This window comes from Triturus cristatus, chromosome 2_2, assembly GCF_964204655.1.
Source record: "Triturus cristatus chromosome 2_2, aTriCri1.1, whole genome shotgun sequence".
Classification (NCBI taxonomy): Eukaryota; Metazoa; Chordata; class Amphibia; order Caudata; family Salamandridae; genus Triturus; species Triturus cristatus.
Genome location: NC_140582.1, coordinates 1,226,604,223 through 1,226,617,774, shown reverse-complemented (window position 1 = coordinate 1,226,617,774; position 13,552 = coordinate 1,226,604,223). Strand labels below are relative to the sequence as shown.

General features: G+C 49.9%; 1 protein-coding gene across 1 annotated transcript in view; it reads right to left on the bottom strand.

Moving 5' to 3' along the window:
* The window catches only part of LOC146863455 (dedicator of cytokinesis protein 2-like), a 2,657,619-nt gene that overhangs the window by 2,145,965 nt on the left and 498,102 nt on the right, over nucleotides 1–13,552 (bottom strand). The window contains exon 13 of the mRNA XM_085642885.1: nucleotides 4,850–4,975. Within this exon, the coding sequence (XP_085499011.1) occupies nucleotides 4,850–4,975 (126 nt within the window). The remainder of the gene's footprint in view (nucleotides 1–4,849; nucleotides 4,976–13,552) is intronic.

The following is a 13,552-nucleotide window of genomic DNA, read 5'->3' as shown; positions in this document are numbered from 1 at the left end:
AATATACCCGTGATCTTGCACTGAGGCATACCCTAACCCTTCATCAACTCTAAATCTACCCGTGCTGTAGCACTGAGGCATACCCTAACCCTTCATCAACTCTAAATTTAGCACTGAGGCATACCCTAACCCTTCTTCAACTCTAAATATACCCGTGCTCTGTCTCTGGGGCATACCCTAACCCTTCCTCAACTCTCAATATACCTGTACTCTGGCACTGAGGCATACCCTAACCCTTCCTCAACTCTAAATATACCTGTGCTCTGGCACTGAGGCATACCCCTCAACTCTAAATATACCCGTGCTCTGGCGCTGAGGCATACCCTAACCCTTCCTCAACTCTAAATATACCCGTGCTCTAGCACTGAGGCATACCCTAACCCTTCATCAACTGTAAAATAGCACTGAGGCATACTCTAACCCTTCTTCAACTCTAAATATACCCGTGCTCTGTCTCTGGGGCATACCCTAACCCTTCCTCAACTCTAAATATACCCTTGCTCTTGCACTGAGGCATACCCTAACCCTTCATAAACTCTGAGTATACTCTTGCTCTTGCACCGAGGCAAACCCTAACCCTTCATCAACTTTGAGTATACCCTTGCTCAAGCACTGAGGCATTCCCCAACCCTTCATCAACCCTGAGTATACCCTTGCTCTGGCACCGAGGCTTACCCTAACCTTTCCTCAACCCTGAGTATAACTTTGCTCTAGCACAGAGGCATACCCTAACCCTTCATCAACCCTGAGTATACCCTTGCTCTAGCACTGAGGCATACCCTAACCCTTCATCAACTCTGACTATACCTGAGGCATACCCTAACCCTTTATCAACTCTGAATATACCCTTGCTCTAGCACCGAGGCATACCCTAACCCTTCATCTACTCCAAATATACCCTTGCTCTAGTACTGATGCATACCATAACCCTTCATCAACTCTAAATATACCCTTGCTCTAGTACTGAGGCATACCATAACCCTTCATGAACTCTAAATATACCCTTGCCCTAGTTCTAAGACATGCCCTAACCCTTCATCAACTCTAAATATACCCTTGCTCTAGTACTGAGGCATACCATAACCCTTCATCAACTCTAAATATACCCTTGCTCTAGTACTGAGGCATACCATAACCCTTCATCAACTCTAAATATACCCTTGCTCTAGTACTGAGGCATACCATAACCCTTCATGAACTCTAAATATACCCTTGCTCTAGTTCTAAGACATGCCATAACCCTTCATCAACTCTAAATATACCCGTGCTCTAGTACTGAGGCATACCATAACCCTTCATCAAATCTAACTAAAATTCTATCCCAAATCCTGCTCCTTGATCAACTTTATCTTTACTCAATCTTCAGCCCCATCCCTAATCGGAATAGTTACCCTAACCCTTCAGCAACTCTAACCAGCTCATGCATAATTGTAATATGTGTCTGACCCTTCATCAGGTCTAACTACACTTCTATTCTCAATCAGAATTCTTATCCTAACAATTCATCAACTCCATTTGTACCCCTAGCCCTTATCCTAATACTTTACCCTAACCCTTTAGCAAGTCTTACTAAACACCTATCACTGATCTCAATATTTACCGTAGCAATTTGTCAACTACAACTATATCACTAACCCTAATCCAAAAACTTATCCTAACCCTTGTTTGAAAATCATGTCCTCTTTAGAAATGGAAATGTCAAAAAATTCATATTTTCAGTAATATTTATTTAACCGTTCTTGACACCCAAAAATGGACTGAATTTGTTATTGCCACTTCTCTCCATTAGAATTTTTCAATCGAGGATTTAGTTACAGAATACGCCCCGTAGCTGCTTTAGCCCGGCATCTCTTGAAGGAGTCCACTATTGCTCACCGATAAGCTCTCTCATGGGTACCAGCCTCCATCCATCACTTTCTTTCCCAACCACTTGTACACTCCTCTTTGAACTGTAGTTTTGTGTCCTTGACTCTTGTCATGTACTGTATGTGACTACTATTAAGAGTAACCAGCAACAATACTTGAACTGCCAACATATTGCTGCTTGCAAGCAGTTAATGTGAGAGCACAGACTACTCACAGAATACAGATAGTGAGGAGTGAGGGCATGTTACAATCCTGCATAGGTAACATTCAGGCTTTATTTTTCTTGTCTGGTTGTAATCGTGAAGATCGCCGTCGCACACAACTCCCTCTGCTTCTCCACCACGAGCGCCGCCTTCGCCACCACCGAACACCTACCCTTCCAGATCCAGACCAGCCCCAACTCCACTCTTCGTGGCACCCTTGCCTACAGACCTGCCTACAGACCCCCCAGCCCAGCGCACCTTTCGCCACCACCATCACCAACCTCATCGCACCCCACACAGCACCTCCATAGACTACATACTCATCGGAGACCTGAACTTCCACCTCGACAACCCCAGCGACCCCAACTCCTCTGCCCTCTTAGGCAACCTCACCAACATCGGACTGAAACAGCCCGTCACCACTCCCACCCACAAGGCAGGACACACCCTCGACCCCATCTTCGCTGGAGTAAACAACATCCACTTCAGCCACACCACACAACCCCCATGGACTGACCACCACTGCATACACTTCCTCGTCGACAAACAAAAGCCACCCAAATCTGCTCCATGCCCTCCATGAAAGAACTGGAGCAGAGTCACCGAGGACCTGCTCAACTCCACCCTCAACTGCGACACCCCCACCGCCACAACCGACGCCAACCTCGCAGCCAGGGAACTCCACACATGGATCACCAACTGCGCTGCCAAACTCGCCCGCTATGCATCTCTGATAGACAGCGCCCCAGCAAAGCCACCTGGTTAATCGCCGACCTCCAAGAAACCAGACGCATCTACAGATGGCTGGAGGAAAACTGGAGAAACTGCAAGATGGCGGAAAACCACAGCACCTACAAGGACGTCATGACAGAATGCCACCAACAACCAAAAGAACCTACATCCACAACAAAATCCTTGCCAATTTGAGCAACTCCAAGGAACTCTTCAGCGTCATCCAGGTATTCACCAAGCCCACAGTGAAACCACCGACATCACCTCCTCCCAGGACCTCTGTGACAAACTCGGATCTTACTTTCACGTGAAAATCAAGAACCTCTACGACAACTTCAACGTCCAAACTCCTGACACCGCAAACACCCCGCCCTCCGTCGATGCCAGCCAGCCAACCATCTCCTACTGGACAATGGTAACGACCGAAGAGACCACCTTGACCATGAAAGGCATCCACTCGAGAGCCCCCACAGACCCCTGCCCACCACACATCAAACACAAAGCCGCCAAGGCCATCGGACCAGAACTACAACACACCATCAACACCACCTACAAAACTGGCCCCTACCCCGACTGAAAACGTGCCGAAGTCAGGCCCCTGCTTAAGAAGCCCTCAGCAGATCCCATGGACCTCAAGAACTACCGGCCCATCTCTCTACTCCCCTTCATGGCAAAAGTCACTGAGAAGGCCGACAACGCACAGCTAACGAGGTTCATCAAAGACAACTCCATCCTCGACCCCTCTCAATCCAGAGTCCGCAGCAACCACAGCACCGAGACCTCTCTACTCACCACCATAGACGACATCCACACCCTTCTCGGCCAAGGCCACACTGCGGCCCTGAGCCTACTCGACCTGTCAGCAGCATTCAACACCGTCTCCCACCGCACACTCCCCGCCAGACTACAAGACGCCAGGATACAAGGACCGCCCTCGACTGGATCCGCTCCTCCCTCACCGACAAAAGCCAAAGAATCAGACTGCCACCTTTCCTCTCCCAACCCACGATTATCAACTGCGGAGTTACCAAGGGATCGTCACTCAGCCCAACTCTCTTCAACATCTACATGGCCCCCCTAGCCACCATCGTCAGACAGCACGGCATCAGCATAGTATCCTACCCCGATGACACCCAGATCATCCTCTCCCTCACCAAGGACCCCACCATCAATAGACTCTGCTCCCAGGAAGGAATGCAGTGGATGAGAAACAGCTGCTTGAAACTCAACTTGGAGAAGACAGAAGTCCTCATCCTCTGAACCACCCCGTCAGCATGGAACAATACCTGGTGGCGCACTGCCCTCAGCAGCCTCCTGGCCCCCACGGGCCATGCCAGAAACCTCAGCATTATTCGTGACTCATCCCTCTCCATGGACTGACAAGTCAACGCCGTCGCTTCAAGCTGTTGCAACACCCTCCGTGAGATCTTCAAATGGATCCCCCCCCCGCATCAAGGAAGACAGTCACACACGCCCTCATAGCCAGCAGACTGAACTACGGAAGCACCTGTACACCGGGATCAACAAGTCCCCACTCCGCAAGCTCCAGATGATACAGAACATGGCAGTCAGACTCGTCCTCCGCATCCCTCGGCATGAGCACTTCAGACAACACCTACGGAATCTCCACTGGCTCCCCGCTGAGAAGAGAGTCCCCTTCAAGATACTCACCCACGCCTACAAATGCCTATGTAACACCGGACTCCAATACCTCAACAAGAGAATCATCTTCCACGCGCCCAAAAGAAACCTCCAATTCACCAACCTTGCCCTCGCCGAAACCCCGTGCATCTGCCGAGCCAGAACAGGGGAGGATCCTTCTCCTATATCGCGGTCAAGACCTGGAACGAACTCCTGATCGACATCAGACAGGCCCCCACCCCGAACACCTTCAGAAAGGCTGTCAAGAAGTGTCGCTTTGACTGAACGGAACTGCTGCTCCTCCCCTCCCCCGTGCCTTGAGACCCTCACGGGTGAGTAGTGCACTTCACAATTCCCTGATTGATTAATTGTACCACACGGACACAGCAGCACCTGCGGTCACCCACCTGGCATGATGATCTCCGGGAACCCTAGCTTCCTGGCCACCACCGTGCTCCTGTCTACGAGGTGCGGGTGATCCTTCCGCACTTGCGACAGGTCCCCTGGTAGCATCTTCAAGGACACCCAGAAACCTGAAGAAGACCACATGAACATAACCAGTTAGGTAGGGTGAAAAACATCTCTTTGCGATCTTCCTCCATGCCTATCTCAATGCTTCATACACATAAGTTACATAACTGAACATATTCTCTTTGTGGTCCCCATTGTGATCTGAATTCCTGCAGCTATGGGCCATCACTTGGGGACGGCCATCAAATCCCATGTTCTAGAATATCAGGATCCGTATTATAGAAAAATCTTGGGGACATAACGGACATTTATATTCACTTTTTGCAACGATGGGGAACTTTAGTATTACAGATGAGGCAGTAGGCTCTTTTGTGGCCCCCGCTGTAATATAGTAATCCAGCATGAACTTTAGGGCATGCATGGGCCAGAGACAACATGGAAATGAGGGAATCCTTTGCCTTTGGGCCTGGGCAGTATTGCAGCCATGAAAGCAAAAGCAAAGAGGCTGTCAGGAGTTGCACTGACTTTGCACTGCACAGAGGTGGTGTACAACAAAGCACCCTCTGAGAGTAGAAGGGGGAAAATGGGGTCACAGCATCCCCTGATGATCACCCTGCAGGTGGATGCAGTCACTCTCTGTACCTGCCTACAAGGGGATATTTCCCTCCTTTAAAACGTAGGCTGGTTGTCGCCTGCACAGTGAAAGAGGGATCATTGACTTCATTCAGCCGGTTCATCATTCACTAATGTGCATTTGCTGTAAAATGATGAACTGTCCCAATCTGCACCCTGTAAACAGACGTCAGAGTGCCTCAATGCATAGTGAGACAGTGAGCTGGTTTCGTAATGGCCTTGGTAAACAGGGCGGTCAAGAAATAAAGATGACAGAAGTCGCCTACATAGCAGCTCATAGAAGCATGCAGGCATGAAGCGTTAGACGCCTAGCTGGAAAGAGAGGCCTACATAGCACTTCATAGGAGCATTCAGGCATGCAGGTTTAGACGCCTAGCTGGAAAGAGAGGCCTACATAGAAGTTCATAGGAGCATGGAGGATTGCAGGGTTAGACGCCTGGCTGGAAAGAGAGGCCTACATAGCACTTCATAGGAGCATGCAGGCATGCAGGGTTAGACGCCAAGCTGGAAAGAGAGGCCTACATAGAAGTTCATAGGAGCATTGAGGCTTGCAGGGTTAGACGCCTAGCTGGAAAGAGAGGCCTACATAGAAGCTCATAGGAGCATGGGGGCTTGCAGGGTTAGACGCCTAACTGGAAATCCAGATCTGTTGACTGGGTGTGAGTGTTTGATTAGTTCTGATGCTCCGTCCATCACCACCCCCTATTGTACTGCTTTGTTTGCCATAAGTTGGCAGGGTATGCTCAGACGTTGAGTCCCTTGCTCACTTTGCCACTGGATGCAAGCAAGCCTGGATGAAGACGGCTGAAATGCCATAAACCGGTCCTAGGAAGCTTGTTTCCGGTCCAGGGAAGGCATGGCTTGGCAGTTCGGGCTGGACTGTTCCCATGAGGCACAGGGTCAGACTGATTTGCATATGGCCATGTCTGAACTGGGGTGGGAGAGTGGGCTAAAGAACGGTGATGGATCAAACCCAGATCTGTTGACTGGGTGTGAGTGTTTGATTAGTTCTGATGCTCCGTCCATCACCACCCCCTTTTGTACCGCTTTGTTCGCCATAAGTTGGCAGGGTATGCACAGACGTTGAGTCCCTTGCTCACTTTCCAACTGGATGCAAGCAAGCCTGGCTGAAGACGGCTGAAATGCCAGAAACCGGTCCTAGGAAGCTTGTTTCCGGTCCAGGGAAGGCATGGCTTGGCAGTTCGGGCTGGACTGTTCCCATGAGGCACAGGGTCAGACTGATTTGCATATGGCCATGTCTGAACTGGGGTGGCAGAGTGGGCTAAAGAACAGTGATGGATCAAACCCAGATCTGTTGACTGGGTGTGAGTGTTTGATTAGTTCTGATGCTCCATCCATCACCACCACCTTTTGTACCGAACTGGAAAGAGAGGCCTACATAGCAGTTCATAGGAGCATGCAGGCATGCAGGTTTAGATGCCTAGCTGGAAAGAGAGGCCTACATCGAAGTTCATAGGAGCATGCAGGCATGCAGGTTTAGACGCCTAGCTGGAAAGAGAGGCCTACACAGAAGTTCATAGGAGCATGGAGGCTTGCAGGGTTAGATGCCTAGCTGGAAAGAGAGGCCTACATAGCAGTTCATAGGAGCATGCGGGCATGCAGGATTAGACGCCAAGCTGGAAAGAGAGGCCTACATAGCAGTTCATGGGAGTATGCAGGCATGCAGGGTTAGATGCCTAGCTGGAAAGAGAGGCCAAAACTGCTGTGTGTGAGTGAATGCAGGCTTAGACAGCCTGCAGGCTAATGTGTGAGAGTGCAGGGGTACAGAGCCTAACTGACCAGAGATGTTTACAGGTCAGCAAATGAAGGCACATGGGGCAAGAAATCCAGAGGGTCAGAGGCTAACCAGGCAGCACGTAAGAGCATGCGGGGCAGCCAGTCACCAGCAGCATGTGAGAGAGCGCAGGGCAGGGCACGAATGCTGCTCAGAGAGCCTTCACGGTAGTGTGTGAGAGGACATGGGACAGGGAGCCTACCAGGTGAGAGAGGCCTACCCAAGCAGGGTGTGAAAGGACACTGGTAGGGAGACCAGCTGTTGAGAGAGGCTTACAGAGCAGCGGGGCAGAACACATGGTTTCTGGGTGTCCAGCTAGTCCGGGAGGCCTACAAGCAGCCTGTGAGGGCACGTGGGTTCTGGGAGTCCAGCTGGTCAGATAGGCCTTCAAGCAGCGCATGAGAGTATGTGGGTTCTGGGAGTCCAGGTGGTCAGAGAGGCCTACAAGCAGCGCTTAAGAATGTGTGGGTTCTGAAAGTCCAGCTGGTCAGAGGGGCCTACAAGCAGCTCATTACAGTAGGTGGGTGTTGGGAGTCCAGCTGGTCAGATAGGCCTTCAAGCAGCGCATGAGAGTATGTGGGTTCTGGGAGTCCAGGTGGTCAGAGAGGCCTACAAGCAGCACATAAGAGTATGTGGGTTCTGAGAGTCCAGCAGGTCAGAGAGGGCTACAAGCAGCACATAAGAGTATGTGCGTTCTGAGAGTCCAGCTGGTCAGAAAGTCCTACAAGCAGCGCATGAGAGTATGTGGGCTCTAGGAGTCCATCTGGTCAGAGAGGCTTATAAGCAGCGCTTGAAAGTATGTGGCTTCTGGGAGTCTAGCTTGTCAGAGAGGCCTACAAGCAGCGCATGAGAGTATGTGGGTTCTGATAGTCCAGCTGGTCAAATGTCAATGTCAATGTCAAAGGTTTTTGTAGAGCGCATATCACCAGACGGTCTCAGGGCGCTTTGCAACCAAAGACAAAAAGGAAAGTACAGTGACTAAAATGCTAAGACCTGAATTTAGTAGGCAAAGAGCCAAGTCTTCAGTTTTCTACGGAAAAGTAAGTGGTCAGTTATAGATGTTAGCTCCAAAGGAAGTTTATTCCAAAGTAAAGGGGCTAAATATGCGAAAGATCGGCCTCCGTTACGTACCGTCTGGATACGAGGCTGAGCAAGGAAAAATCTGGAGCTAGACCGCAAGGAGCGTCCAGGAACATACCATTGAAGTTTTTTTGCAAGATACAACGGACCTGCTCCATGCATTACCTTGTGGGTGAGACTTAGAATTTTAAAATGCCCTCTTTGGCGAACCGAGAGCCAATGCAGGAGTTTGAGAGTAGGGACAGAGGGAGACCGGGGGGGGGGGGGGAGATTGAGAACCAGTCTGGCGGCCGTGTTTTGGAGAATCTGAAGCTTACGAAGTAAATCTTGATTGAGCCCGGTATACAGGGCATTGCCATAGTCCAAACGGCTTATTATAAGACCCTGAATCAAGGTCTCCTAGCTTCCAAAGGTAGCCACTTAAAGATCTTCCGTAGCATACGCATAATCCCAAAACAGGTCCCAAGCACTTGATTTATATGGGTCTTTAAGGACAAGGAATTATCAATTGTAATGCCCAGATTACGAACTGCTTGCTTAGGCTGGGGACAAATGCCCAACTCTCCCGGCCACCAGTCACAGGTCCAAAGCTGTTCTGCATTCCCGAATAAGATATCCTCCGTCTTACCGCCATTCAGTTGAAGCTTATTCAGGTTCATCCAATCATTGATCCGGATCATACAGCTTTTAAAGCGGACTTGCACATCAGCTTGGTCGGAATTACAAGTGACTAGCAGCAGAGTGTCATCGGCATAGGAAATTGTCTCAAATCCGTAGGTCCGGATAATGTCAGCTAAAGGTGTTAAGTAGACATTAAACAGCATGGGGCTAAGAAGAGAGCCCTGTGGAACCCCGACTGTTACTGGATAAGTATTGGAAGCAATCCCATTGACAGATACCGTGGTAAAACGGTCCGCCAGGTAGTTCTCGAACCAATTAAAGGCCTTCCCTCTGATACCCACCTCCCACAGACGCTGTTTAAGGATGCTGTGGGAGATGGTATTGAAAGCTGCGGACAGGTCCAAAAGGACCAGAATTGCAGATTCTTGATGGTCCAAAGCTAACCTGATATTGTCCACAACTTCGATCACTGCGGTCTCAGTACTATGAGACGCACGAAAGCCGGATTGTGAGGAATCAAGTAGCCTATTAGTCTCAAGAAAGACAGTGAGACGTTTATTCACTAAAAATTCCAAAACCTTCCCAAAGTAAGGGAGCAGAGTAATGGGACGATAATTAACAGGCAGACTAGGGTCAGCTCGAGGTTTGGGCTTAACCAGAGCATGTTTCCATTTTCGTCGGAGCGTGGCTTGATTCAGAGATAGATTGAAAACTGTTGTTAATGCATCCAAAATTTTGGCGCAGGCACGGGGGGGAAAAGGATCAACTGGAGAGCCCGATTTAATCCTTCCTAGACTTTCAGAGACTTCACAATTTGTTATGGGTTCAAATTCAGTTAGGAAAAGAGGACTGTTAGATTCTATAAAAGAGAGCGGTTTACTCGTGTTAATAGTATGGCAAACATCGGTGGTTTCCGAAGAAGGAAATGAAGCGTAAATATCTTTAATTTTATTTTCAAAGAACAGTGAGATAGAATCAACCCACTCCTGAGTAGGCATAACAGAGGATTGTTCAACCGTAGGAACGGTGAATTCCTTCAATATTTTGAATAATTCTTTGCTCGAGTGTGCCGCATTGTTAATGCGCTGTGTAAGGTAAGCCTTTTTTGAGGATTTAATATTATTAATATAAATTGAGTGGAGCTGTTTATACTTCCTACGGTGTTCATCAGATTTGGATTTCCTCCACTGACGTTCGGCTGCCCGACTTTGTTGTTTATACCTTTTTAATGAGGCTGAAAACCAAGGTGAAGTGTTGTTTTTAACTTGAACCTTGGTGAGTGGAAGGGCTATATCCAAAGCTTTTAATATAGAAGATTCCAAGTTACTGGCAGCGGATTCTACCGCATCGGCCTTCTTGCCTCGTGATAAAGGCTCAAAGTGAGACAAAAAGCTATCCATAGAAAGTTTGCGCCAAGGCCGAATCCAGATACTACTTTTGGGCTCATTTTGCAGGGAGTCTTTACGGGCATGCTAAATTTAAGAATAGAATGATCAGTCCATAAGACAGGGCAAGGAGATTCAATATTAAAATTCAGAGAATTAGTAAATACTAAGTCTAAAGTGTGGCCCGCTGAATGAGTAGGTCCAATCACCTGCTGTATTAGTCCCAGGGTAAGCATTGCACCGATGAGAAGGGCGGAATCCGAATCTGAGAATGATTCCGCGTGATAGTTAAAATCTCCAAGTAAAATAAAGTAGTCTGATGCTAATACATAAGGTGCGATAGCTTCTAGCAGCAGATTAGCAAAATCCGCCTTAGGACCTGGAGGTCTATAAATCAGGGCCCCATTCCAGGATTCCGGGCCAGGCGTAACTATAGAGAAAATTAAGATTTCTAGCTTGATAGAAGAAAGGGAATCTAATACACGAATCTTTAAAGGGGCCGCTGTTACAACCGCAATGCCGCCACCTCTTCCAGTTTTTCTATCAAGTCGAGTCAAATGATATTGGGGAGGAAACGCAGTAGCTACACTCACGGATGGAGTCCTGAAGCCAGGTCTCGGTGATAAAACATATCCCCGGCTTCTCTTCATCTAAAAGGCTCCAGAGTTCGGTCGCATGTTTGGGTAAGGATCTAGCATTTAAATATAGGGCAGACACAGAGTTTGCGCTAGAATTGAAGTCATTGGACAGAGACTTACCTACTTTCTGAGCACGGGTACTTAAATCTGTTCTATTAATGAGCACGGGTTCAGGGTTTTTGTGACGCACAGATGAATGCAAGCCCATGTTAAAGGACGAAGTTTTATCAGGATTTAAAAGATGGAGCTCCCTGCTAGAGTAGCGCAACATAATATCGGGCCATAGTCTACAACTTACTACAGGGAGTCAGGTCGTCTGGCGGTGGTCTGGCGCGGACGGGCGCAGACGGGCTTGCCTTTAGCGCGCCTTAGGCGCGCCGCCGGCGCGCCACTGCGCGCGTCCGCGCCCCGATCCGCGCTATGAAGGCGGAGTGGGTGTGGCGAGCAAACTGAAACGCTAAACCGCTTTAGAACCGGAAGTCACTCTTTGACCCAGAGCGTCTGAAAAAGGCCGATTGTCCCTCCGCAACAACCGGCACAAGCCGTGGCAGGACGGGGACCAGCCAAAGAGGAGAGTGTTAAGGCACAGAAAATAGAAGCAACAGCAGCAGATATGTAAAATTACAATATACACAGTCTAAAAATACATGAGGCAAAATTCATACAGAGTTAATACAGTACAATATTATAGGTTCAGAGCAAAGCTTTAAAACTATAAAAAGACAAAATGCGAGGGGAGAGCAAGCTGTAACAGACCAAGAAAGGTGTCTGAGGCTGTCAAAGAGGCCTACAAGCAGCGCATGAGAGTATGTGGGTTATGAGAGTCCAGCTGATCAGAGAGGCCTATAAGCAGCACATAAGGGCACGTGGGCTCTGGGAGTCTAGCTGGTCAGAGAGGCCTATAAGCAGCGCATTAGGGCACGTGGGCTCTGGGACTCCAGCTGGTCAGAGAGGCCTATAAGCAGCGCATTAGTGTGTGTGGGCTCTGGGAGTACAGCTAGTCAGAGAGGTCTACAAGCAGCGCGTGAGAGCACGTGAGCTTTGGGAGTCCAGCTGTCCAGAAAGGCCTACAAGCAGCACATGAGAGTATGGGGGCTCTGGGAGTCCATCTGGTCAGAGAGGCTTATAAGCAGGGCATGAGAGCGCACAGGGTCTGGGAGTCCAGCTGGCCAGAGAGGCCTACTAGCAGTGCATGAGAGTATGTGTGTTTTGGGAGTCCATCTGGTCAGAGGGTTATAAGCAGCGCATGAGAGCGCGTAGGCTCTGGGAGTCCAGCTGGTTAGAGAGGCCTACAAGCAGCGCATGAGAGTATGTGGGCTCTGGGAGTCCAGCTGGTCAGAGGCATTCAAGCAGCACAGAGAGTATGTGGGTTCTGGGAGTCCAGATGGTCAGTGAGATCTACAAGCAGCGCATGAGAGTATGTGGGCTCTGGGAATCCATCTGGTCAGAGAGGCCTACAAGCAGCACATGAGAGTATGTGGGCTCTGGGAGTCCATCTGGTCAGAGAGGCCTACTAGCAGCGCATGCAAAACCCACAGGTTAATGGAGTCCGTTTGGTCAGAGAATCCTACAAGCAGCGCGTACGGCACGTGGGCGCTGGGAGTCCTTTTGGCCAGAGAGTCCTACAAGCAGAGCATAAGGGCACATGGACTCTGAGAGTCCAGCTGGTCAGAGAGCCCCACAAGCAGCGTGCGAGTGCACGTGGACTCTGGGAGTCCAGCTGGTCAAAGAGCCCCACAAGCAGCGTGTGAGAGCACGTGGACTCTGGGAGTCCGGCTGGTCAGAGAGGCCTAAAAGCAGTGCGTGAGAGAATGTGGGTTCTGGAAGTCCAGCTAGTCAGAGAGGCCTACAAGCAGCACATGAGGGCACATGGACTCTGGGAGTTCAGCTGGTCAGAGAGGCCTATAAGCAGGGTGTTGGAAGGCGGACCCCGAGGAGTCGGTGAGATCACCAAGGGGGGGGGCCCTCTCACTGCACGAAGTAGCCGAGCGCTGCCGAGAAGTCTCCTGAGAGATCCTTCTCCTATCCCGTACTAGCCCAGTAACACCACCACACCGGACTCAAGGAGGTTGTCTCAAGACAAGCAATTCTTTATCATCAATAAAAGGTTACGAGTTCAATATTTACACGAAGGGATCGAGGGATCCACCAAAAATCTCAATGTCTCTTTGGAAGGGTAGGGGTAGCGGGACAGTCTTTGGCAGGAATGTGGTACGAGGGTACCTGGGGCCCAGTTCTTATCCTCACGCTGGAGGACCTCCGATCTCGGAGGGGTCGAGCCGCGACGGCGTCAGCAGGGCTCTGGCGTACAGTTCGTGGAGAGCCGCGATTCAATCAGCAGGGCTCTCAAGATGGTCTCTGTTCAGCTCGAGCCGCGACGTCGTCAGCAGGGCTCCGAGGAAGGTTCCAGCGAGGTTGGGCCGCGACGGCGTCTGCAGGGCCCCGATGTTCCAGGTGGTTCAGAAAAGGGTTCACAGGAGGGAGCCG